The following is a 27432-nucleotide window of genomic DNA, read 5'->3' on the forward strand; positions in this document are numbered from 1 at the left end:
AGCTGCTTGGGCTGGTTGGTACTGCATTCTTTAAAGGAACCCTTTTTTTGTGCGCAAAACGTTTGAGGAAAAAAACTGGAGATAGGACAGAGCGCACCAGTTTTTTTCCTCAAACGTTTTGCGCACAAAAAAGGGTTCCTTTAAAGAATGCCTTAGAACGCGTAGTTAAATGCGCATATGTGAGGGAGATATGGAAACTAGGGAGCGTGTTATAATCGAATGTGGAGATACACTCGTGTGTATTTTGGGGCACTAGCCTACATGGAGCCTTGGGTTTTAGGGAAAACAATGGAAAGGTAAACTAGTCAGCGATAGAAATAGGAGGCAGAAAGCAAAAGAAGCAGAAAAACTGAGGTTAACTTGCGATACCCAAGCTCGGCCAGGGGGCGCTGCGTCGCACGCGTTTGGTGGCAGAAAAGTAGAGATAAAGAACAAAAATAAATAATGGGGGGAAAATAGGGTCATTCTGCCTTAAGAGGCAGAGAGATAGACCGTGAATTTATATTGTTTTGGTATAATAACATAGATTTAATCAATGTAAATAAGGTATTAGGCCAACATAAAACAAGGAAGCTTTTTTTTTTTTTTTTTTCTTCGAGCCTGGTGGCAGACATGTCACCGCCCCGTTACAAAGGGGACGCTCATAGCATCCATCCATCCATCCTTCGCCGCCTTGCAAAAACCGGTCGCTCCTCTCCCCGCGCCTGCCTTTTGACAGCGCTGTTGTCTCAGCACGTTCACGCACCCTGCACGCGCTGTTTTCTGCTCGCCGTGCACGTGCAACTTCACGTGTTGCTTGCCCTGAAGGTTTAGAAAGATCCCAGAGATGGAAAAGACGTTTTCACGGTGGGAATCTCACCAGAGGAGGGCGGTTGATCGACCACCTTTTCGGGACCGAGCAGGTCGTCAAGGACGATGCTGTTTGTACGAGTGCTACGTGCGTGCCGATGCTGGACGGGCACATTTTTTTTACATGAATGGGGAACCAGCGCTGGAGTTTCCGCTAAGGTCCCTATATTTATAAAGGTAGCGACAACTACACGCGCGCCCTCTAGAGGGGTCCAAGGAGCAGCGATAGCAGACGACGCGCCGCTCGCTCCCATGCATATTGCGGGTGCCTGAAACCGAACTGGGTGCTCGCTTGAACCGCTAAATTATTAATATTTGTGGCTTAAGATGCTCATCAGTTATCAAACTACAGGGACAATAACTTTAACGAGCACGGAGCACGTTAAATATTGAAATAAAACGCGTGCGTTTCCGAAGCAGGTTCCGAGCGGGTTCCCCACAGCAGCAATCATGCAGAGCATTTTTTTTTTTTTCTTTGCATGTTTTGTCATTCAGCGTAACTTGAAGAACAGGTGGTGTTTGGGTGAGTTAAAAGTGCTTGTTTTCTAGCTCGAATAAAATAGGCAGGTAGTCAGCGTACTGGTACTTTCGGAAACTTCATCGGGCACCTAACGCTCTTGTATTGTGTAGCGCAAAATACGCGCTATTATTGGTTTGACTGTGTTTGTCAGTGTTCGGAAGTCTTCCCACGGTTACACGGTATTTTTAACTAAGCTTATTTTGTTGATACTCTAAGAGGTTTACTTAGGAGAAGAGGGGATATTCCTCATGCATTCCTCCCTTAGGAGAAGGGCTGATATTCCTCAAATTCAGTTGCACTGCATTTTAGGAATATCAGCAACTTGAGTACCTTTCAAGATGAAGGAATTATAGCATGCCCACTAGTACCTCGCCCATTTTAATGTTTAACTGTTTTTAACAACGTGCATTTATCCAAAGCCGTCCCCCTTTTACTACCCCCCGCTGCCTCCGTGTCCCGCAGATATGAAGGTACGTTGCAATGTTACCCAATGTAATTTCAAATAAATTTGGGGTATGTATACACGTACAGGCCCTAAAATATATGGAATATATGGTTTCAGTCTTTTCCTCCCAGCGTCTTGCAATATTATTTATTCGAACATGTCAATAGCATTCTGGTCCTCTAGGGAAAACATCACGCGGAATGCTTCAACAAAGAAGTCTTAATCGATCTCGCACACAACAGTGCGGCAAAACACGGCAAGGTGTGGCAAAAAACTAATCCCAAATGCTCATTTCCCTGTGAGCTTGTAGTGTTGAAGCCACCTCAGTGAGAAAAAACAAAGGCAGCTTTATTGCGTTCCGAGCAATTTATTTTTAGAGACACGGGGCGTGACTCTCCATTGACTACTGCGCACAAATCTACGGCATAAAGAATGCCGAAGCAATAATAGCGTTGCTGAGATAATGCTCATGCATATGCACGAACAAAAGTACGCCGGCCAGGCAAAAGGCTGCTTGAAGTTATAACCATTACAAAATAACTTACTTCGCATTTCCGGGTGTTTTCTGTGGGCGCAAATTTCTTGCGACTGATTTTGTTAGGCCTTTCTTCAGCTTATATTTTTGTCACCGCGAGGAACGAAAAAAAAAGAAAAACTTTTTTCTGTTCTCCGCGCGGGGAGGCAACCGAAGGCATATATAGAGACCCGACATACTAGCACGTCACGCTCCAAACATTAAATTCAAACGCGGAATTCCTGCGTCCACTCAACTTCAGGTACATAAACGCTTCTAGTTTGCAACAACACTGCGACAGAGGCGCGTGAAGTACTCTCTACTTGCTAAAATCGCCACACTCCACGCTAGAAAACACAGTGATCCGTACCTATCGCCGGCACAGCGCTGCCGCCGCTGGACCCTTTGGGCGGGGCGCGAAGGCGAAAAGGTCACGTGGCGCACACCGGCCTATCGCAGGACGCGGCGGCTGGATCAAGACCTGGATGGATGGATGGATGCTATGAGCGTCCCCTTTAAAACGGGGCGGTGACATGTCTGCCACCAGGCTCGAAGAAAAAAAAAAAAAGAAAAAAAAAGCTTCCTTGTTTCATGTTGGCCTAATACCTTATCTACATTGATTAAATCTATGTTATTATACCAAAAAATATAAATTCACGGTCCATCTCTCTGCCTCTTAAGGCAGAATGACCTTATTTTTCCCCCATTATTTATTTTTGTTCTTTATCTCTACTTTTCTGCCACCAATACTCTAACCGTCTCTTACTTATTTCTATCGCGGACGTGTTCAGCTTTCCATTGTTGTCCCTAAAACCCAAGGCTTCATGTAGACTCGTGCCCACACGTATACCTGGGTGAATATCGCCACATTCAATCAGTACATGTTCCATCGTTTCCTTAGTTCCCCCGCAGCATGTACATTGTTCTTCTTCGTTACTAAATCTCGCTTTATAACTACGCGTTCTAAGGCAGCCCGACCTTGCTTCAAACAGTAAAGCGCTTCCCCTTGAATTATCGTAAAACCTTTCCCTCCTTATTTCGTTTTTTCCTTTTCGGTAGTTACTCAGAGCCGGCTTCTTTTCCATCGCTGTCATCCAATAAGTCCTCTCCGCCTCTCTGACCTTCCGCTTAATGCTCCTTGTTGCCATATCGCCCGCACTGCCAGCCGTATATTTACTGGTGAGCCTCCTAGTTCTTTTTCTCCACTGCGTGTCAACGCTTTTTCTATACAAATACCTGAAAACCTTCTCTGCCCATCTACTCTCCTTCATTTTCCTCAGCCTCTCTTCGAATCTCATTTTGCTCTGCGCCTCCCTCACTTCAAAGCCTGTCCATCCCATATCACCCTTTACCGCCTCATTTGTCGTCTTCCCGTGAGCGCCCAACGCGAGGCGGCCCACCGTCCTTTGATTTACATCCATTCCTGATTGCACCTCTGACTTCATGCACACCACTGAGTTCCCAAATGTAAGCCCCGGAACCATCACACCCTTCCACAGCCCTCGAAGCACCTCGTACCTATTGTATCCCCATAAAGCTCTGTGCTTCATAATTGCAGCATTCCTCTTTCCCTTTGCTACCGATGCTTTCTCTTGTACCTCCATATATCTATCCCCCTCATTTACCCATACTCCGAGGTACTTGTACTCATTTACCCTCGGTATTTTTTGGCCCTGTATTAATACCGTATGGTCTCCGTGATCATTGAATACCATCAATCCACATTTTGTTGCACTAAATCCTAGTCCTAGAGCCTCACACTCCCTTCCGCATATATCTGCCAGTCGCTGTATATCATCTTGACTGTCCGCAAATAAGACAATATCATCAGCATAAAATAGACCTGGAAGCTTCTGCTCAACCATCGCTCCGACCTGTTTGTGTGACAAATTAAATCCAATGTTGCTACCTTCTAGCGCTTTTTCCATCCTCGCCATGTACAGCATGAATAACAGCGGGGACAAAGGGCATCCCTGTCTCAGCCCCTTGCTAATTTCAACGCTGTCCTTGCTACTTATTCCTTCCCATTCTATACAAACTGTATTTCCTCGGTATATTTCCCTCAAAAGCTGTACACAGTCGTCACCTATGCCCACTTCCTTCAATATATCCCACAAAATTTCCTGATTAACGTTGTCATACGCCCCGGTGATATCTAGATAAGCTACGTATAAGGGCCTGTTTTCTATTTTAGATATTTCTATACACTGGGTAAGAACAAACAGATTATCGTCTAACCGCCTGTCGATTCGAAATCCATTCTGAAGTTCTCCCAAAATATCATTTTGTTCTACCCACGCTTCTATTTTTAATTTTACTGCCTGCATCGCCAACCTGTATAGCACCGATGTAATTGTTAGCGGTCTATACGAGCGAATGTTATCCTTTTCTCCCTTGCCTTTATAGATTAAGTTCATTCTACTTTTTCTCCAACTGTCTGGTATTTCCCTCTCCTGTAAGCACTTTTCTACGGCTTTCAGCAGTGCTTCTTTAGTGTTATGTCCGAGTTCGTTAATGAGGCTGACGGCAACCCCATCTAAGCCCGGAGTAGTGCGCTTAGGAATTTTTCCTTCGGCCTTCTTCCAATTGAAATTCTCTAGTACTACATCTTCGTCGGTTGCACTCCTTTGCGTACTTTTACTCACCGGGGGAATCCCCTGGGGGACCTTTTTAAACGAATCGGCTGTTATCTTTCGGATGTAACCTAGCGCTTCATATCCTTCCAATTTATTTCCTCCTTCATCTACCATATGTTGTTGCATTGTGACAGACTTCCTACCCAGCGCTTTTAGGTGGCTCCAAAATATCCTAGGCGCGGCCTTCTTCTTTTCGCGAATCTCTGTCATCCAGCGTTCACTTACACCTTTAATTTTTGCCTCGACTAATTTCTGCACAATGGATTTTTGCTCTAAATATATTTCCCATATTTGGTTGACTTCGTCCTGTGGCCGCTTCTCCTTTTTTGCCTTTCTGTGCTCCCGTGATGCCTGACGTCGCATCTCGATCGCTTCCCGGATTTCTTTGTTCCACCAACTTTTTGGCTTTTTCTTTCCTTTCCAACAAATAGTTTTCTTCTCTATTTCCATTTCTTTCGTGATTACATGTAGCAGCTCACTATACTTCCAGTCTTTGCCTGGTAGTTCGTCTACTTTTTCCTCGACTCTTGCGGCTATATTTGTTATTTGTTTGTCATTTAGATACGAGCTGCCAAACTTTGATTCTATGTTCTTATTTTCAGTTTTATATCCCATTTGTAATATTATGCGTTTATGATCACTACCTAAGCTGTTAATGCCTTCTTCGTCTATTCTCATCTCTCTAAGTTTGTCATATATTCCTTCTGTCATGAGACAGTAATCAATGCTCGATTGCCTGTTTCTGACTTCCCACGTGATCTGCCCCTCACACTTAGGCCCCACGTTAACTATCTCAAGACTATGTTGCTCGCAGAGATCTAGCAATAACTTGCCATTGGTGTCTGAATATCCGTCAAGGTCATGAATGTGAGCGTTCATGTCCCCTAGAAGGATTATCTCGGCATCATGACCAAATTCTTTAATATCGGTGCTTATGCATTTCACTATCTCCAGATTCTTTTCTCTGCAGTTATTGCCTGTCCACAAGTAAGCTACACCTAGCCACGTTTTCTTTCCACCTACTGTGCCCGAAACCCACATGTGCTCTGAACACGTTTGTTTCACTCTCTCCCATTTGTTCTGCTATGAATTAGCATTCCAACCCCCCCACCTCTCCTTTCTGATGTGATCCTGTTACATCCTTCCCAAACATAATTTTCAATGTGTGGTGGCTCTTCCAAGTCTCTAAGGTGTGTTTCTGTAACCGCATAAACACCTATCTGTTCCTTGTTTAACTGTCCCTCAATCTCTAACCATTTTGCCTTTTTTCTGCCACCCTGCATGTTAATGTAACTAATTGCAACACGCGCCTTCTCCCTTCTTTTACCTTTTCTCTGTTTTTTCGCTATACTACCTGTCAAAGAGTCCCCCTGGTTGTTTTCCTCATTACAAGCTACCTTGGGCACCGAAGGGCCCGCGTGCCCCCCAAAAAAGCTACTGCGCGTCCTGCAAGACGCCAACCCACCTCATGGCCAAGCCTCCTATCGAAGTGTATTCCGTCTCTTCGAAAACCACCCCACCTGTGCACCTCTCTGTTTATTTCCACTACCTCGATGCCTTTCTCTCTACTCATCTGCCATATCTCTTTGTTTGCGTCGACAACCGCTCTTTGCAGGTTGCCGTCACGCACCGGTACCTCCGGTATTGTGCATACCACTATCTGCACCTGAGGGGAAATGGCGCGCATGTCATCGACCCCTTTCGCCAATGTGGTCGCTAGTTCGGCTGATTCGTTACTCAAGACGTCGTTTAGACCTCCCGCGATTATCACGAGGTTACGTCCATTAGACTTAGCTGCGAGTTTTGCGTTAGCTTGTCTCATCACTGATCCCAGCCTATGGCCCGGGAACTTTCCTATTAAAACTCGTTTGTCGCCTCTCACCCTTTCCTTGACTGCTTCTGCGCATGTAGCTAAATTCGAGTCCCCGGCGATTATCACGTGATCCGACTTTTCTGGTGGACTCTCCCGCACCTGGCCACTGCACCTGTTACTAGCGCGTGCTACTGCTGTTGTTTTGTCCCCTCCCGTTCCCAAGACTACTTCGCGGAAGGTGGGTCCTGTGTCCCTTGCACCTGTCTTTTCCAAACCTGTTTCCCCCTTCGCGCCTACCACTGTGGGGGTCGATGCCCCATTTTTCCCGCTGTCGCCTGCTTCCCTGTTCCCCGTGGCTACATTTGCTGGCATGGCTACCTTTGCCAATCCCTCCTCGGCTGACTTAAGCCTTTCCGCCATAGCCATCGTTTTTTCCCGCTCTGTCGCTACCGCTTTCTCCAGCTCGGAGATTCTCACCTTGAGCTCATTCTGGGCGGCCATCATTATTTCCATCTTCGCCTCTAACTCGCATTGCTTACACTTGGCGTCAGCTCTCTCTGTCGTCTCATCCTCACAAACCTCTATTTTCCGCCCCATTCCGCATCCTGAACACTTTACGGTCTTTTTGACCATGGCTATAGAGCATTCACGCGGCAGATTAGATACACTTAAAGCCAAATGATATCACAAAACTCCGCAAGTATGTTACACTTCAAAGCACCTGTGCACCTTTCAGCCACGTGGTGGCCAAAAAAACAAATATTAAAAAAAATACACCCGAAGCGACTGTCACACCACTTTGTACCAACAGCACAAAGTTGTAAGCTCTATTAAGCTGCAATCTAGTGGCTTAACTAAAGAAACAAGCTCGAATCATGCAAAAAAAAGCACTTATCTGACGCTGTCATTCCGGAGCCCACGAAAAACACGTCCGTCCTCTAGCAGCACCACTACAGCAACCAGAGTTCAACTAGAGTTCACCACAGTACTCCCCCCCTAGTGAGAGCACGAGCGAAAAAAAAATCCTTTCGCGGACAGGGTGCGCCGCCCTGCCGGGCACGGCGGAAAACACTCGGGCATACAAACAAATACGAGTAGCTGCTCACGTGAACCATGCCGCCGTGCGCGATCATCAAACGAGGAAAAAGAAGCGTCGAGACCGGCGGTATTGTTGTATTCATAAATGGCACAATCAAAAATGTCTTTAATAACTGAAAAAAAAAATAGTCCAGAGCATAGTTGACTCCATTTGGCCTTGCTTTCCACCGATCCACATGGGTTGGCGCCCTGGAAAACATTACAAATCTTTTATTTGAAGCTGGCCTTGAAAAAGTTAAAGAAAGCACATGACAGCTTAGGTTGCGTAAGCACGCCGTGCTTTGCACACCGTATTTTCTCGATTGTAACGTGATCACGATTGTAACGCCAGGGGTGACATTTCATTACGTCCAGGACGAAAAAATAGAATTTCGGTATTCAACTGTAACGCGAGGATGCACTTTAGGTTGCAAAAATCTAGAAAAAAAAACTCGCGTTACATTCGAGTAAAACGGTATCATACGTCACTCTCACGTGCACAGCTCTAGAATGGTTACAAATCTATGAACGCTAGAAAAACCGCAACGTTGCTTGTTGGGCGAGTTGGAACGAGTCAGTCATAATGTAGTTCAGCGCATAAAACAGGCAACAGACGAGCGAGAGGCCGTGTCCTTGTCCTCTCGCTCGTCTATTGCCTCTTTTTTGCGCTGAACTATATTATGACTAGAAAAACCGTGTTGTCTACGCATGTTCCATTGCTGATCACACACTGCATGTCTAACTCGGAACCACCACTAGGTTCCTCAAAGGAATTTTTTTAAGTATCAGGCTTAGACGACGGCCGATCACAAGTTTGCAAACGCTCTGCAGACGATGGCGAGTCGACGTCATTAAAGCACGAGACCTGCGACATGTTTGTATTTCCGCTAACACCGCTGATCTCCACTTTACACCGGTCTTTTTACCTTTATTTCACGCTTCACCGTCAGCTTCAAAAACGTTTTTTAAAGACTGCGATACGAGCATTTAGTGGGCACATGCAAGCCGTCAAAAACACCGCAAAGCAAAGCGTGCAGCGAAACAGCTTCTGTAATATAGTACGAGAGCTGTAACTACAGATTACGTAAATGTGATATGCTCGCTCAAAACAGTTGTCACTCACTGGGCTGAATGTTCTCAGTGCTGCCTGAGGCACTAATTTTATTTCAAAGCGGGCGCACAACGAGCACACTGCATACACCGTCGAGCTTGCTAGCGCTATTTGAACACACTTACCTGTAAGTTTACGTCGCGCGGTACTTGACACTTCGCCGAAAGGTCACAAGCGCTGTCTCTTCGAAAAACAGCTTCTTCCACGTTATAGACATACTTCGCATTGGACAGCTTCCGTCCTTTCGACAGCACACTCTCGCGAAGGTACTCGTCCGCACACATCACATCACTGAAACCGCAACGGAGAATAATCGGTGACATCGCTGCTCGCCCTCTGCGGCACAGTGCGGCGAAGTGTCCCGATCTTCGCTAGTCTTGCGCGTTCCAAAGTACCTACAAAACGACGCACATCGAGCAAAAGCCACGGTAGTGTCGAATGACGTTCAGCACGCGTTTGAACGTGCCACGAGGTATGTGAGGACACGTTGAAACGTGCTGTCGTACGCCTCGCGGCGGCTCTGTATTGGCCTGGTGTGCGACCGATGGCGGCGCTGCGAACGGCGCCTGTATGACGTCAGAGCGGGGATTCGTGCACTTTCGTCTGCTACGTAGGCTCAGCGCCGTGTTGAAGCCACCGTTGTGGCAAATCTCAACAAAAAAGCAGTTCAATTGGTTATCTTGCATATGGTGGCTACTGACGCTGTTCGAAGAACCGTGGGACTGCTTTTAACGTTGATTTAGAACTACAACTCTTTGTTTTTTAGAACTGCGCAATGGTGAAGTACTGCTCTGTGCCTCAATGTACTTCGTCCGCTCGTGAAAAGGCGTTAGCTTAGACAACTACCCTAAGGACCCAAAGCTGAAGAAGTGCATCGCAAGCTCAGAATGGGAAAGCGCCCCACGCCTTCATCGACCGTGTGCAGCAAGCACTTCGCGGACAGTGACTTCTGCTGCCCACCGTACGCGCGACTCTTAGGTAAGCTTGTGACCATGTTTAAGCGCCTCGCCAATACTTAAGGCGTTTATTGCACACAGGCTATAAGCATATAGGCGACTTACACCAGGTGCGGTGCCGTCCCACAACCTGCCGCGAAGGCCCCTGGACAAGGAGCCGACGACTGGGCCTCCGAATCGCCTCGCAGGAAAGCGCGCCTCGTGAGTTCAGCTGAGCGGCGCAGGATATCTGAGACTACGGCTGCATTTGGATGGCGTACATACGTATTTTACTTATGAAGGCAAGCGCGCGCCTAGCGGACTGCTTATCATAAAGTCATAAGCGAAACCCGTTGCCGCTGTTTAGTGCGCATTCTCTAAAAGTTTTCACCTGAGGCAGTGCAGACGCTTTTTTAAAAGCGGAGCTCTTTAGGCTTTTCGTTAGGCTGCGTGGCGTGAAACTGCACCCAGCTTGCCTTTGCCACATCAATCTCTGTGGCCCTGTGCGCGGTATAATCAGCGATTAACTATTTGTTAATCGCTGATTTTCTTAATCGTTAAACATGTCACGTGGTCGTGACGTCGACGAAGACAACAGTCAGCACGTCCGAGATGAAACTGTTTATTTGGCCGAACTTGTGGCCGAGAAACTGAGAACTAGAACTACAGCAATACACGCTGTACAATGATAGCGGCGAACAGGGCGTCGTCCGTCGATCAACTGACAAGCAGTGAAGCGCGTCGGCATTTAAACATGTGCCGTCGAATATTCCAGCGTTATCGCTGGCTGTCGCGCAAATTCTAGAATGAGCTCGAGTGTGCGCGTCTTGCGCGCTATCTTAACAAAACGATCTACAATGATCGGGAAGCTTCTCGAACAATGAGGCGCGGTTCGCGCTGAGCGTAGCTGACAGTCCTTGTGGGCGAAAACCGAACAAAGCAAAAGTGATAATAGGAAACGCCGTGGCAATGCCCCCCTCTGAAAAAGCATCGTCCCGATGCTTAAAACAGAACAGGCCAATGCATGCAACAATAAATAACAAGAATAAAGCAACAAAGTACAATAAACAATAAGCACAAGCAAGAAAGTACAATAATAAAGCGAAATGTCAGTCCTCAGATTCGTTAACGCGCGTAATATGGTTTGAGGCGCACGACATGGACGACTTCAGGTCGTGCACGGCGCCGCTGAGAGTTCGTAATGCCGTCAGGGACAACCTCGTAGTCGAGTGCGCCCAGGCGCCGAAGTACCCTGTACGGTCCGAAGTATCGGCGAAGAAGCTTCTCGCTCAGTCCGCGTCCTCGTATTGGCGTCCAGACCCAGACACGGTCGCCGGGCTGGTACTCTATGAAGCGTCGTCGAAGATTGTAGCGACGGCTGTCGGTGTGCTGCTGGGTTTTGATTCGCAGGCGGGCCAGCTGTCGTGCTTCTTCGGCGCGCTGTAGGTAGGTGGTCACGTCGATATTTTCCTCGTCGGTCACGTTTGGTAACATGGCGTCGAGCGTTGTTGCCGGGCTCCGTCCGTAGACCAACCTGTATGGAGTCATCTGCGTCGTTTCTTCTACGGCCGTGTTGTACGCGAAGGTCACATATGGAAGGATGGCGTCCCACGTCTTGTGTTCGACGTCGACGTACATAGCCAGCATGTCGGCGATGGTCTTATTGAGACGCTCGGTCAGGCCGTTGGTCTGTGGGTGGTACGCCGTGGTCCGGCGGTGGCTTGTGTGGCTGTATTCCAAGATCGCTTGAGTTAGGACAGCCGTAAACGCCGTACCTCTGTCGGTGATGAGAACCTCTGGGGCGCCATGACGCAAGACGATGTGCTCCACGAAGAACTTGGCTACCTCGGCGGCACTGCCTTTGGGCAAGGCCTTTGTCTCGGCGTAGCGGGTGAGGTAGTCAGTTGCCACGACGATCCACTTGTTTCCGGTATTGGACGTCGGGAACGGCCCCAGTAAGTCCATCCCGATTTGCTGGAACGGCCGCCGTGGTGGCTCGATAGGCTGCAGAAGTCCGGCTGGCCTAGTGGGCGGTGTCTTGCGTCGCTGACAGTCCCGGCAGGTCTTTACGTAACGGGGGACGTCGGCGGAAAAGCGCGGCCAGTAGTACTTCTCCTGTATTCTTGCTAGCGTGCGAGAAACACCCAGGTGTCCAGACGTCGGGTCGTCGTGCAGAGCCTGGAGGACCTCTGGCCGCAATGTCGAGGGTACCACGAGAAGGCAATCGGCTCGAAGCGGTGAGAAGTTCTTCTTTAGGAGAACACAATTGCGCAAGAAAAACGACGTCAGTCCGCGCGTGAATACCTTCGGAACAACGGTGGTCCTGCCCTCGAGGTATTCCACAAGGCCCCTGAGTTCTGGGTCCGCTCGCTGTCGTTCAGCGAAGTCGTCGGCACTTATGGTTCCTAAGAAGCAGTCGTCCTCCTTGTCGTCCTGCGGCGGTGGGTCGACGGGGGCGCGAGACAGGCAGTCAGCGTCGGAATGTTTTCTTCCGGACTTGTAAACGACGGTAATGTCGAATTCTTGAAGTCGTAGGCTCCACCGTGCGAGCCGACCTGAAGGGTCCTTCAAGTTAGCTAGCCAACACAATGCGTGGTAGTCGCTCACAACTTTGAAGGGCCTGCCGTAGAGGTAGGGGCGAAACTTGGATGTAGCCCAGATGATCGCTAGGCACTCCTTTTTCGTTGTGGAATAGTTCGTTTCTGCCTTTGATAGCGACCGGCTAGCATAACTGATGACCCTTTCCTGCCCGGCAGTCTTCTGCACAAGGACGGCGCCGAGTCCTACGCTGCTAGCGTCGGTGTGGATTTCTGTATCGGCGTATTCATCGAAATGCGCTAGTATCGGAGGCGTCTGAAGGCGTCGTTTCAGTTCTTCAAATGCTTCGATTTGCGCCGTTTCCCACTTGAATTGCACGTCGGTCTTCGTAAGGTGAGTTAGCGGCTCGGCGATTCGTGAAAATTCCTTGACGAAGCGCCTGTAGTAGGCGCACAAGCTTAGAAAACGGCGCACGGCTTTGGTGTCGGTGGGTGGCGGGAAGCCAGCGATGGCAGCTGTTTTCCGCGGGTCTGGGCGAACACCATCCCTGCTGATAACGTGACCCAAAAACAAGAGCTCCTCGTACGCGAAGCGGCACTTTTCAGGCTTCAAGGTGAGGCCGGATGTCTTGATTGCTTCAAGTACGGCTTCAAGGCGCCGGAGGTGTTCGTCGAAGCTTGAGGCAAACACAACGACGTCGTCCAAGTATACGAGGCACGTCTGCCACTTCAAGCCAGCCAGCACTGTGTCCATAACTCGTTGGAATGTCGCTGGTGCTGAACAAAGACCGAAGGGCATGACCTTGAACTTGAAGAGGCCGTCTGGTGTTATAAAGGCCGTCTTTTCTCGGTCTTTCTCGTCGACCTCGATTTGCCAGTAGCCGGTCTTGAGGTCCATCGACGAAAAGTACTTCGCGTTGTGGAGTCGATCCAGGGCGTCGTCTATCCGTGGAAGAGGGTACACGTCCTTCTTCGTGATTTTGTTCAGGCGACGATAATCGACGCGGAAACGTAGGGTTCCATCCTTCTTCCTCACTAACACTACGGGAGACGCCCACGGAATCTTGGACGGCTGGATGATGTCGTCGCGTAGCATTTCGTCGACTTGCTTCTTAACGGCGTCCCTTTCTCGCGTCGAAACCCGGTAGGGACTCTGACGGAGTGGTCGAGCATTTTCTTCCGTTATGATACGGTGTTTAGCAAGGGGCGTTTGCCTGACCCGTGATGACGACGAGAAACAGTCCTTGTATTTCTTCAGAAGGCATCGGAGCTGTTGTTGTTGGCGGGCGGGAAGGCTTGGGTTTACGTCGAAGGATGGCTCAGGCATTGCGGTTGTCGTTGTAGCTTCGTCAGCATCTGAAAAGGCAAACGCATCGCTGACAGCCAAGATTTCTTCGATGTACGCAATCGTCGTGCCCCTGCTCAGGTGTCTGTATTCTTGGCTGAAATTCGTTAGCATCACGCTTCCTTTCCCTTCATACAGCCGAGCAATGCCTCTTGCGACGCAAATGTCACGGTCTAGCAGCAAACGCTGATCGCTCTCTATGACACCTTCGATGCATTCAGCCGTTTCGGTGCCGACGGGAATTATGATGCTGACTTGAATTATGATGGTGACTTGATCCTCGAGCACGTTCAGGGCATATTGGCATGGGTTCGTATCCGGCGGTGTCGCTTTCTCCGACGATAGGGTTATCGACTTGGTTCTTAAGTCGATGACGGCGCCGTGGTCACTTAGGAAGTCCATTCCAAGTATCACATCCCTGGAGCAGTTTTGTAGGATTACTAAGCTCGCAGGATAAGTCCGGTTGTTGATGGTGACTCTCGCCGTGCAGACACCAATCGGCGTTATGAGATGGCCTCCAGCGGTCCGGATCTCGGGGCCTTCCCAAGCAGTCCTAACTTTCTTCAACTTTGCTGCGAACGGCCCACTGGTGACGGAATAGTCGGCTCCAGTATCGACGAGAGCGGTGACGTTGTGGCCGTCGATCTGAACGTCGAGGTCGCTAGTCCGCCGTCTTGCGTTGCGGTTACGTCGCGGCGTCGGGTCACGGCTACGTCGGTTTGTTCCGCTGCTTCCGCGTTGCGTCGTTAGGTCTACTTCGCTCCGCGAGGGTTCGTCGTCAGGGGTCTGTCTGGTTCGCGTCGTGTTCTGAAGGTCTCGTCGCGTTGTCGTCGGCGGCGGCCGCGGAGGATCTTCGGCATTTCGTCGTACAGCAACCGCACCTCCATCGGTTGCTGCCCTTAGTTTCCCGGATACGGGCTAGGCGACCGGCCCCGGCTTGGGCCAGTGTTCTGCCGGCGGTGCGGTGACACGTAGCGGCCGGGCGACGGCGAGCGGGAAGGTCGTCGTTCTTGCCGCTGTGCTCCGGTGTGCTCCGCTGTGCTCGCTCCGGTGCCGCTGTGCTCCGGCCGGCTGGCGGGCGGTATGATGTCGGTGGTGGCGGCGGTGGTGCCTGGCGGCGGAACTGCTGGGGTGGCGCGGCGTCTTGACGTGGGCGAGGAGGGGGGGGGGGCGTTGCGTCGGGCTGCAGCAGCATAGCTCATGGCTTGCAGCTGCGGCGGTGTCGGCTGAGGAACACCCAGTGACTGTGATTTCCTCGCGTACAACGTCAGCAATCGACGTAACTTCCGGCTGTGCAAACGGCGCAAGCTTTCGCAGCTCCTCTCGCACGATGGCTCGGATCGTTTCGCGGAAGTCGTCGGAGCCGAGGCCATGAACAGCTGCGCTGTCTTGAAATGCGCGGCGATTGTACTGCCGGGTGCGCATCTCGAGCGTCTTCTCGATGGTCGTTGCTTCCGAAACGAATTCTTGAACTGTCGATGGGGGGTTCCGCATCAGCCCGGCGAAGAGCTCCTGTTTGACTCCTCGCATAAGAAAGCGGACCTTCTTGTCCTCGGGCATGACAGGGTCTGCATGACGGAACAGCCTTGTCATCTCTTCCGTGAAGAGCGCCACGTTTTCGTTCGGCATCTGCACGCGGGTCTCGAGCAGAGCCTCAGCACGCTCTTTCCTGACGACGCTCGTGAATGTCGCAAGGAACCTGGTGCGAAAGATATCCCACGTTGTGAGGCTTCGCTCTTGGTTCTCGAACCAGGTCCGAGCGGCGTCTTCCATAGCGAAATAGACATGCCGTAGCTTGTCTTCGCTAGTCCAGGCATTAAAAACGGCGACTCGGTCGTAGGCTTCGAGCCAGCTTTCCGGGTCTTCGAACGACGATCCGCGGAAGGTTGGCGGCTCCTTGGGTGTCCGGAGAAGGATCGGTGCTGGCGGCACAGCGTCTGTCATCGTCGCTGGGGTCGAGGTCAGGATCTTTGTTTGCCGGGTCTTTTCAGGTAGAGGCCCGTGCTCTGGCGGTAGACCTTGTTGCCTGCGGCTTGCTCGACGATCCGGGTTTTCTTTGCCGTCGTCCTCCTCGCGGCTTGGGCTTGGGTCAGCGCTTCGCGGGGGCGTCCGGATCATGGAAGAAGCAGCACCTCCACCAGATGTCACGTGGTCGTGACGTCGACGAAGACAACAGTCAGCACGTCCGAGATGAAACTGTTTATTTGGCCGAACTTGTGGCCGAGAAACTGAGAACTAGAACTACAGCAATACACGCTGTACAATGATAGCGGCGAACAGGGCGTCGTCCGTCGATCAACTGACAAGCAGTGAAGCGCGTCGGCATTTAAACATGTGCCGTCGAATATTCCAGCGTTATCGCTGGCTGTCGCGCAAATTCTAGAATGAGCTCGAGTGTGCGCGTCTTGCGCGCTATCTTAACAAAACGATCTACAATGATCGGGAAGCTTCTCGAACAATGAGGCGCGGTTCGCGCTGAGCGTAGCTGACAGTCCTTGTGGGCGAAAACCGAACAAAGCAAAAGTGATAATAGGAAACGCCGTGGCAATATTCTAATACCCATGCGACGGCCCTGTGCGGTATTAATAGGAACTACGACGTAATATCGTTCTCACTGAACCAACATTACGGGACACGCAACAGGTTTTATACGCCTGTCAACAGGTTCACGCAACAGGTTTTATACGCCTGTCAAGTCGATATCATAAAAGGAGACTGCAAGCATGACGCGAGAGCCGAAAAAACGAGGCGAGCAGTTCATCTTGCTTCACAGTGGTTAAAGCTCAGCTAGCTGCCTCGCGTCTTAATCGGCGGGTGATTCTCCCGCGGCACGGAGGACTTGACTCTAACCTTCTCAGGAAGCAGTGCCATGGCCGTATAATCTTTTTTTCGCACGCCGCAAACGTTTGTTCACGAAAGTACACGGCTGCTACTGTGAGCATGCCTTATCAGAACAACAATCACATGATTCGTAGTCCACGCCGCAGAACATCGATAGCGCGTACGGCTTCATTTCGGAGTGCATGTGGACCATTATTCATCTTTAACATGACAGAATGAGACTTACCTCGAGGTATACGTCCTACACAGTGTAATCGCGACTTGAAAAATGCATTTCGCTTTGAGTCGGGCGTCGTTGTCGTCGATCGTCTGCTCTTCACCGTTAACGTGATTGACGAGCCTTTCTCATTTTATCAAGTTCGCTTTTCGGAAGTGCCAGTCAAGCTTGAAAATCCTTTTGAAGCCGCACTGCAAGCGGTACATTGTGAGGCGCCGCAAGTGCACCGCGAGAGCTCTGCACGTGCACAGAAGCGAGCAGCAACGCGGTGGAGAGAAGGGAAAACGCGCGCTGCTTACACCCCACTTTCTCTTTTTCTGCCCGAGATGGCGCTGCCTGTCAAGAGCAGCAGCGCCGCTACGCGTTGCTTGGGAAGCCTATTACTATGGCACCATACTATTACTATATATTTCTCAGCTAGCTCGCCAGGGCGGCGGAGCTTGTATATTTTAGGCGCGCCACCTGGGCAGCGCTGGCTACCCATAGGGAGGTGACTGCGCGAGTTCTGTAATTATGTTACCGGTTAAACGCACATTCGTTGCGGCAGTCGTGTCTGCTCGGAGCATGTCAGCAAACATCCACCACGCTTTCGCGTGCGTTTTCTATTGATAACTTTTCGATTGCTTGGATGCCAAGTTTGTCGTGCGGCTTTAAATTTATTATGAGCTCAGTGTGAAGAGCATAAATTTACATCTGCCCTGTTGAGTCACTGGCTGCATTGCAATCCGCAGTGTTCAGTTTCGTGGGATTTTCGCTTTTGCCGAGGTTTGCATCGAATGATAACAAAGTCGGATCGCAAGTTTAATGTCACATTGTATTTTTTTAGAGCTCCCTTTGACAGCATAATGATACGCGCAAAAATATATATATATATTTCATGCCCACTTCGACCATCCATGTTTCTTGCAGAGGCGTGTTTCATTTCGAATAATATCGACGCCTGGTCACGCACCGTGTTCGCTTATTCGAATGTCGCTTTGGTTGTTCCGACAGCTCGCTTGGTCAGCATCATACCATACAATACCCACTGGGATCGCGCATGTTTATGATTATGCCGAGATTTGTGCCCGATGATAAGCGCATCTGAATTCGCGAAGTGATCGAAAATTTAATTGCCGCCTTGGTTCTTTTTTCAGCTCGTTTCCAAAGCGGCAGCTGCATATTGCCCGCCGCTCACGCGCATGCAAGGCTATATATTACGCGCCGAACGCATTACATTATTACGAGGCACGCCTGGTGGGGGACTTCGGATTAATTTCGGCCACCTGGGGTTCTTCAACGTGTACATAAATCTAAGTACGCCGGTGTTACTGCATTTCACTCCCATCGAAATGCAGCTGCCGTATGCGTGAATCGAACCCATGACCACGATCTTAGCAGCGCAACACTTCAGCCTGCTAAGCAATCACGGCGTGTCGCATGCAAGGCCGATATAAACGCTCAATGCAAACATGCGGCTTAATTCTGTTTACAGGGAGCCGCGACGGGAAATGTACCGCAGTCAGCTGAATTAAACACTTAGTACTCACGGTACGTTATTTAAACTGTGGTGTATTAAGCCCACATGCTCCGCTGCTGTCACATTACAAATGGTTGACTGGGAAAGCCAGCGCGCAATCTCAAAACGAACAGCGGCTGTCTATTTGTTGGAGCTTCGCTTCACAAACGCACTTCCCTTTCAAATGAGCACGATCATCGCGTTTCTCCCCGTTAACAGTTGGTAATACTGTGTACGACAAAAATTGCTTCAAGGTGACAAGACCGCGAAAGCATCGCGGCGAACTGCCATAATCCACTCTTGACGCCTCTGCTCCTCGCACTGCTTGCATTGGAAACGGTAGAACTTGACGGGCAGTTTTCGGCTCTTCGTCATTTTTAAACTTTTGTGACAGTTCACAATGCAGCAGAACTGCGCGCCTGCTTTCGAGTACGACGAAGGAACGGCATCTATAGCGTGAAAAATGCGAGATAAAAGCCCCGGGGCGCACGTTCTCCGCGCGCGCAATGGGAAAACTGGGCAAGAGCGACCCGTCCGAGCTACCGGAGCTTTCCTCTCTCTCCGCTTGGGCGGCGGACGGCGCTGAGAAAAAACCCAAGCTCAAGTTTGCGGCGCGACGACAGCGCCGCGCTGGCCGCGCTGCGGCTCTATCGGAAAGTTCCGGAGCTTATGCGCGGCCGATTCAGCCCCTTTCACGGTAGCGGTAACGCACGTGCGCACGCGTTCTTCTGTCGGTGCGGGTAACTGGGGGGCCGTCAGCTCGGCACGTTGAACCGAGAGGCTTGCTGGGCGAAGCTGCGCATTTCCGCGATGGCAGAAGCGACCCCGCGGAAGCGCAAGCGTTGTCCGAAGTATTGCGGTTTAGTGGCCAGCCACAACAGTGCAGACAACTCCAAGGCACACGATTCACGTGTTAAACTGTATCGGTTCCCGGCCGTGTCGCACGAGAAATAAAGGCGGCAAGCGTGGATAGCTGACAGCGCTGTCTCGCCTTCTATTTTGGCTGTCTGAGTTCATCGCTTTCGTTCGTTCCGACTACCTGAATCGGTAAGTAACGCGGCGCATGCACGCAGCGACTCAGTCATGATTACTCGCTGTCTTCTCGCATTGTGGAAGTCCAGTTACGACTGTAGGTGAAACAACTTTGTGTTTTGATTCCCCGTGTTCGTGAGACCCACCCGTCGTTGTTGAACGTTCACACTCGCGTTATACCGTTAGCGTTGCGCGGTTGGTTGAATTCAACTGAACTCGGCACATTGTCGGAAGTTCGGCGCCTGCAATTCACGCGACGGGAATGCTGCTTTATCACGCCGGAACGGACGTCTGAGCATTTTCAGCAAGCTTCGACATCGTTCTGCAGATTTGCTTTGTTTTTGTCACTTTATTAGTGTGATATATATTTAAGCCGCGAAATATAACTGGCACTTAATACATGCTCTGCAATTGCAGCCTTGAAGTAACCACCTTCTGACTGTGCGATTTTCTAGACCCGTTCGCGCAGCAGGTTTTATACGCCTGTCAAGTCGATATCATAAATATTGACTGCAAGCATGACGCGAGAGTCGAAAAAACGAGGCGAGCAGTTCATCTTGCTTCTTAGCGGTTAAAGCTCAGCTAGCTGCCTCGCGTCTTAATCGGCGGGTGATTCTCTAGCGGCACGGAGGACTTGACTCTAACCTTATCAGGAAACAGTGCCATGGCCGTATAATTTCTTTTTTTTTTTCGCACGCCGCAAACGTTTGTTCACGAAAGTAGTACACGGCTGCTGCTGTAAGCATGCCATATCTAAACAACAATCATATGATTCGTAGTCCACACCGCAGAACATCGATAGTGTGTACGGCTTCATTTCGGAGTACATATGGACCATTACGCATCTTACCATGACAGATTGAGACTTACCTCGAGGTATACGTCCTATACGGTGTAATCGTGTCTTGGGAAATGCATTTCGCTTTGAGTCGGGCGTCGTTGTTGTCGTTGTCGTCGATCGTCTGCTCTTCACCGTTAACGTGATTGACGAGCCTTTCTCCTTTTATCAAGTTCGCTTTTGGGAAGTGCTTGTCCAGCTGTGAGATCTTTTTGAACCCGCACTGCAGGCGGTACATTGTGAGGCGCCGCGAGAGCTCTGCACGTGCACAGAAGCGAGCGGCAACGCGGTGGAGAGAAGGGAAAACGCACGCTGCTTACACCCCAGTTTCTCTTTTTCTGCCAGAGATGGCGCTGCCTGTCAAGAGCAGCAGCGCCGCTAAGCGTTGCTTGGGAAGCCTATAAAGGCCCGAACACACGTACGCGTTGCAGCGCGTCGACGCGTGACTTTATGACGCGGCGCCGCGTCAAAAAGTCACGCGTCGACGCGCTGCAACGCGTACGTGTGTTCGGGCCTTAAGGTTTTTTTATAGAAAGAGAACCCTAATTAGGCCTTAATGTAACAATAATATCAATAACAAAATCTTGAGCATGGTCGAGTACAGGTCACCGCCCCGTTATAAAAGAGACATTCATTCATCCATCTACTGTCATCGACAAACTACTGCAGAAACTACGGCGTCTCTCATAATCATATCGTGGTTTTGGGACGTTAAACCCCAGATATTATTATTATTATTATCAAACTGCGCTATGCCAGTACGATATTGTCGTCGACGAAACTCGCATGGTCCCTCGTGCCTAAGATGACTCGAAGGCGAAACCCACTTTCTTGTGCTTCTTCTTCTCAGTCGATTGTATTGATCCCCCGCCTTCGAAAGATTTCTGAACCTAGCGGGGTTTTGTACTGCCTCCGGGATCAAGGCATTGCAAGCTTCCTGCGCCTCACGTGCCGCCGGGATTGGCCCACCTGTGACCGGGTGAGGATGTCGTGATGACGTCATTATTTGACGTCACATTGTGATGTCAGAGTGACATCACTAACACTTCATGAAGACGTCACAAGTTCTGGCGATCTGTGACGTCACGATGACGTCATTAGGTGACGTTTTATAGAGCGATGATTTTTTGCATCACTCGCGCTGATGCCGACGGTCACTTTTCGTGTTTTATAAGGCATCTAAGGCTTTAGCCTTGATAACTGGAACTGACCGTCGTCGCAATATTTAAAAGCCCCTCCACGCAAAGAACGAATAGGAGACGACGGAGAGCGAAAAAAACATTCATGAGAAAAAGCAACAATGCTAGCACAGAGATGTGTGACGTACTATCTTTCGTATCCGCCTTATGGTGGTGACACGTGAATTAAGAGAGTTCCAGTTTTATTCAAAGAAAAGTTTAGTTTTCGGATCTGTTTAGGAATGGAATCCTCAGATATGTCGTGCTAATCGTCTAGATTTTTCGCTGATGGATTGCGAGCAAGATGTGGAAATTCTCCTACGTTTTATAAGAAAATCGTTTTACCGCTGTACGCTGGCCGAAAAATTCCGAAATACCCTACAAGTAGAGTAATTACCCAACGATTGGCAACACTGATCCACATGTCGATGAGGCTGATAAGGAGGCTATAATGTACTAGCCACCCGGCTTTGCCAAAATTGCTTCCTTTTAACGATGATTGTGCCTCGAACAGTGGTCTGTTGGCGGAAGCATGACGACTGTCTTCTACTTTATATGTGTGATCTGACCAGAATAGTTCCATTTCTACTGCACTGTTATTTCGAGCTCAGTTAGCTAGGCGTTTTGCAATACTACTACTAATATTTTTTCTAGTTTGGCGTGCCCAAAACCATGATATGATCATCAGGCACTTCGTAGTGGAGGGCTCCGGAAATTTCTACCGCCTGTGTTCCTTAAGGTGCACTTAAATCAAGGAGGTTCGTGCACTTACGGCGGCCTCAAGCATTTCGCCTCCATAAAAATGCGACTGCCGCGGCCGGGATTAGACCCACGTCGTTCGCGTCAGCATTCGAGCACCGTAACTATACTGTACAACCACGGCGGCTTGCGCTTTCCAAATTCTTTGTTTTTTTTTTAGTCTTTTATAAATGCGAGCGTAAGGAGGTCGACAAGCATCTATATTTAATGTGTATTCGATAGAGCCAGCTGTCTCTGTGAGGTAAGTGGTTTCGTGACTCAGTAGCGTAATTTTTTGGGATTAGTGGTGTTGAAAGATCTTGCGTAAAAAGTGAATGTCTCATCAAGCGCGTGAATGGATCTTTGTACAACTCTTGAAACCAATAAGTATATCAGGGGCTGATTCGCAAGAAATCGCGTCGTTTAAGTACCATCAGGAAGCATCCTATAGTCCAAAGGAAATCTTAAATTTCGCTCCTTATTCTAGTCACTGGTTTGCGGTCAAGGAAACAGGTCATAATTTCGCTCACCGGCAGTTCACCTTAAGATTGCATGCCCCACGCATGAATACGTTCCGTAATATGTGTGTGTGCTTACTTAGGTTTCCTGCAAATAAATCTTATTAGTAGGGCTTTCTAATAAGAAAGCGTAACAGTATATTTTTACTTGAACGTCAGGTGGAAAGGCAGATAAAACTGTCTCGTGGGTAGGCAAAGTTACGTAGTTTTGCGCTGCAATGCGCACTACCCGAAGGTGAACTCGATCACTTTATCTATGACACGGCTCCTGCATATATTTAAGTCTGCTGGACGTAACGCTACTTTTTATTTGTTTCGGCAATAGCAATCAGGCAGATTTCGCGGGCGAGCTTATTCCCACAATGAGAAGTATAGCGCATAAGAAAAATGCGCACACATGATGTGAAATTGATTCCGTCACCGTTTCCAGCGGATTTTGATAGATTAGCTTTTCATAAAACTAAGGAAATTATGACTTTTAAAGTGGATTCTACTCGACTGAGAATGTAGATGTAGCTCCAAACACGCGATGAAAAATCGGAACATACAAATGCGCAGTAAAATATAGCCAGGTTTACATTTTCTGCATTATTTGCTACTATATCTTATATCTAAAGTAATAAATTTGTTTTCTAAATGGCTTCTTGACGTGACATAAGGGCACAGAGTAACCCCTATAGACTATGTTACGTAAGACATGTGGGCGCCGCCATCTTGGGCTGTTGAACGAATGTTTTCTGATTTTCTATCTCGTGACGTGAACTGATAACGCCAGCAAACGCCGAATGCACCAACCCAACCGTTTTCATGCGTATACGTTTACCGTAGCGCTGTTCGTTTAGTTGTTCAAGATAAGAAAGGACAAGTTTAATAGCCCAATATGGCGGCACCGAAACCCATCTGTAAAGTAGTCTGTACGTCCCATGCATTTTTGACCATGTTGAGGAACCGTTTTCTCGGTACCTAAAAGGGATATACACATAATACATACATAATTTTCTTCCAAATTTTGCGCTCTCTCAACTGTACCTGATTTATTAAAATTTAACTAATCTTACAATCTTGGTGCATTTTTTTACCACTGCACCCGCACTGCACCCATCACGTCGGGAAGACCAAAGAAAACGAAATTACAGAGGCGCAGCCGATTCTCGGAATCATCGCATTTTTCAGTGAGGACTTTTACTTCCGAAGAAAGTTTAGTATTGCGGAGTCGGTCACTGTGTTCTCGCAGGGGCTAGGAACTTGATGCGCCTCCACAGCTTCCTCTAATTGGTCGACACGTGCTACAAGACGGCAAACCAAGTTGTCGATATTTGACTGAGCTGCACGTAATAAGGCAAGTTCAGTTAGGACAGAAGATTGCGCTTGCTCGAGACGAGATGTAGTGTCGCGAATGATCAGAAGTCGGCTTTTAGCTAACACTTACACTTCTACTTCTACCAACGTTTCCCACTGGAACATGCAAGGCTGCTAATGGGAATGAGAGACAGAAGAATTCGGCTTTTAGTTAACGCGCACGCTGCGAATTTTTTATTGTTCCAACAAACGCACAGGAGTAAATCTCCCACCGGAGAGACAGAAAGAATTCGGCTTTTAGTTAACGCGCACGCTGCGAATTTTTATTGTTCAACAACGCACAGGAGAAATCTCCCACCGGCACCACCTTGGAGGTCAAGATCTGGTACTGGCGTTAAGACTGGTTACGCACTACGACGGGGACGAACCCGCTTTAAGGAGCTTCGCCCCCAAAAGTCACAGTTTCGCCGCAAAGGCGCAGGTATACACAGGACGAGCGCGAACTGACAACTGTCCCAGTTACTCGTGCTTAAGCAGCGCTCTACAACCCAACGCTCTTAGATATTTTTGTCTTCAAAAGTGCGGCGCACGGAGTGGCCCCTCCTCGTCTCCTGTCGCGCGGTGGCATTCGGCGCATTGTTTACCCGGCGTTTCACATCGCGTGTGGGTACATAAATGCGTCACATTTTAGTGCGCGTCTCAAGGGCAGTTTTCAAACAGAAACAAAATCTAGGAGCATTGCTTTAAAGCGCGCCCTGCGGGCAATCTCGCGGTCGTCACTGCCCTCGCGGAAGCACCTCCGAGGTCTGCATACCGCCTGCGTTAAATGGCGTATATAAATAGCTCGCCATTAGTATTCTGTACAGCCAGTGGCGTGTGGCCGAGTTGTTCAAAGCGGCGCGCTGAGGAGCGTGGGGTCGCAGGTTCGATTCCCGGTGGCGCACTTCGAAACTTTTTTTCTTATTTCTTTTTCTTTGTTAGTTTTGTTAGTTCCCGGATATGTATATGTATATACATATACATATCCGGGACATGACGGTGACGGCAAAAACCAGCCGAGAGTGTCCATATAATTGCTATCGCAATAAAACGGGTTGCCGACCATGGACGGCGGCAGTAGGAGAGCATCGCTTTGAGTACAGTAGATAGGCGGTAGTTCCGTCGGTTCCTTGTAGTCGCTTCCGCGGAGAGCTTCGGTGTCGTCGCTGATTGGAAAAACCGTGGCTGCCCAAAGGAGGACAAGCTGCGTTAGAAAGGGCATTCGTATGACTGCGTTCCGACGGTGTCGTGCCCCCGAAGTGTGACGACGTGTTACTATAGGCCCCAATTTGAGTTACAGGCCTGTTTGAAAAGTTAGTCGCGTTAGTCGCCCTAAGTACTAGTTCACTATACCCTAACCTCACCGCGAAAGAAAAGAAACAAGGACAGCTGTTCTAAAGCTTCTTGGCCTTGTTCTGTCACGTGCAGCACGCTTTATAGCAACAGCACCGAGCAGGGGCGTAGCCAAGGGGGAGGGGGTTGGGGGGGGTTGAACCCCGACCCCCCCCCCCCCGAAATTTTTCAGTTTGGCTTGCGTATATACACGCACGCATACAAACGCACGCACGAACATACATAAGGTATGGTTGAACCCCCCCGAAAAAATTTCTGGCTACGCCCTTGGCACCGAGCGAGCGTGCTCGGGGCTCGGAGTCCACGTTCGCGTTGCGTGCCAGATCAAAAGGTTGCGCGTTCGAATCACGTCCGGGTCACCAGTTTGTAGACGTCCGGGTGTTGGTTGCGTGATGATTATGCATATTCTTGAGAAACAGAAACACAAGGGCACGTCTATAATAAGAACTTGTATATTTAAGCAAAAGCGTTGCGTGGCGAACGAGGCAGCAGCGACGGGGCGACTGACGTAGCTTCGGCCCGGCCGCTGTGTTTACAACCCCCGGCCGCTGTAACGCGAGTTCACAGGCCGCACTCCGCGCCCCCACTGTAAACACCACACAACCACACAACCACTTTTGCCGCAGTACACCTTTGCTGCGCGGAAAAGCGTACTATGATTTAGAAGGGGCTACTAGTACTCTATGTCACGGGACGCAGCACATTTTGTTCCTTAATTACTCATGCGTGCACGCGCCATACAAGTACCAGTATTATTGCTGACATCTAAAAAATTACTGGCAATCATTCAGAGCGGTGTATGGCATTTCTGCGGCCCTGAAAAACAATAAACAGAAACGTAGGCCACTTTTCTTTTTTCGGCACCCCCTTTCGCTCCTGCTTTACGAATCTCTCGAATTTCGAGGTCGCCAGGTTGGCAGATTCACAATAGCATATGCGGGGAGCTATAATGTCGGCTGTTGATTCATCTTCAAAAGTGCGCTTAGTGAAACACAAACGAAAAAACTACAGGACATAAACCAGTTGGTAGTTTGCGCTCGTTGCCTTATGTCTTGTACTTTTTCGTTTCTGTCTGTATTCACTAAGCGCACTTTTGAAGATGAAGCATATGCGGCGTCTGTTAAATGGTTTGGTAGGCTCTGCAAATGTTAATGTGGACTTCTACATTGTTTGCACTCTGGAATGGTTCAACAGACAGCTTTTATTGAAATAGCAGTGCTCATGTGCGTTTTTTTCCCTTAACCTGCTTCAAATTTGGATTTTCGTGTGCCAAAAGCAACATTTTGCTGCCTCAAAAATTGTTCCAAATCCTAATTCGGCTGTTGCACCCCTGGACATTTGAAAAATAAAGCGGAATTAATTTCATAATGGGGGCCACTTGATGCAGCATTAGTAACAATGATGACAGCATTTTTGGTTGGTTTTAAGGCCTATTGCTAGTTGAACGAGGACTAAATCGCAATTGTCCTACAACTGTGCAGCCAACGTCAAAAGCCAATTCTAGCCATAGTCAAAAGCAAGTCCAAAGTGACGCTGTAACATTTGTTGCAATGCAGAGGAGAAATACTTGGTTTTATTTCTCTGTCCTGTGCACTACAACTCTGTCTTGCGTTTCAAAATCTCCTGCAGGCTGAAGGCCCTGGACCGGAAGATGGGTGACTGCAGCATCCAGCTTCGTGCAGCACTGCACAAAGACAAGAAGGAGCGGGGAAAGATGCGTCGCATCAAACTTCGCATTACCAAGAAGGCCAAGCTGGCACGCACACACCGGCGGTAGAGATGAGCTCACCTTACTGTACATCGTAATCCACCGCACTGTCTTGAAATAAACATGTATTTAAGGGAAACTTTTTGTTTTCGACAATCTTCTCAATTCAGTTCTCAATTTCGAAGCGTCCCGCCTACAGGGCGTGCGTTAGCCAGGACTTAAGAGTGGAGATATGGATCCTACCCACTAAGGGAGATGGGCCAAGAAGCCGGGGTTAATGTAAATGCAAACATTAAGACAAAGGCAGGGAAAGGGAACATTATTCTTTAGAAATAGAATACGGTAATTTTCGTGATACGAAAAAAATAAAGAAAAATAAATGTAAGGAAGA

General features: G+C 49.1%; 1 protein-coding gene across 1 annotated transcript in view; it reads left to right on the forward strand.

Moving 5' to 3' along the window:
- Positions 1-27167, forward strand: part of LOC119399293 (nucleolar protein 12) — a 56760-nt gene extending 29593 nt beyond the window's left edge. The window contains exon 3 of the mRNA XM_037666107.2: positions 26963-27167. Coding sequence (XP_037522035.1) covers positions 26963-27110 — 148 coding nt within the window. The 3' untranslated portion in view covers positions 27111-27167. The remainder of the gene's footprint in view (positions 1-26962) is intronic.
- The last annotated feature ends 265 nt before the right edge of the window (positions 27168-27432 follow it).

Source organism: Rhipicephalus sanguineus, chromosome 7 (genome assembly GCF_013339695.2).
Source record: "Rhipicephalus sanguineus isolate Rsan-2018 chromosome 7, BIME_Rsan_1.4, whole genome shotgun sequence".
Classification (NCBI taxonomy): Eukaryota; Metazoa; Arthropoda; class Arachnida; order Ixodida; family Ixodidae; genus Rhipicephalus; species Rhipicephalus sanguineus.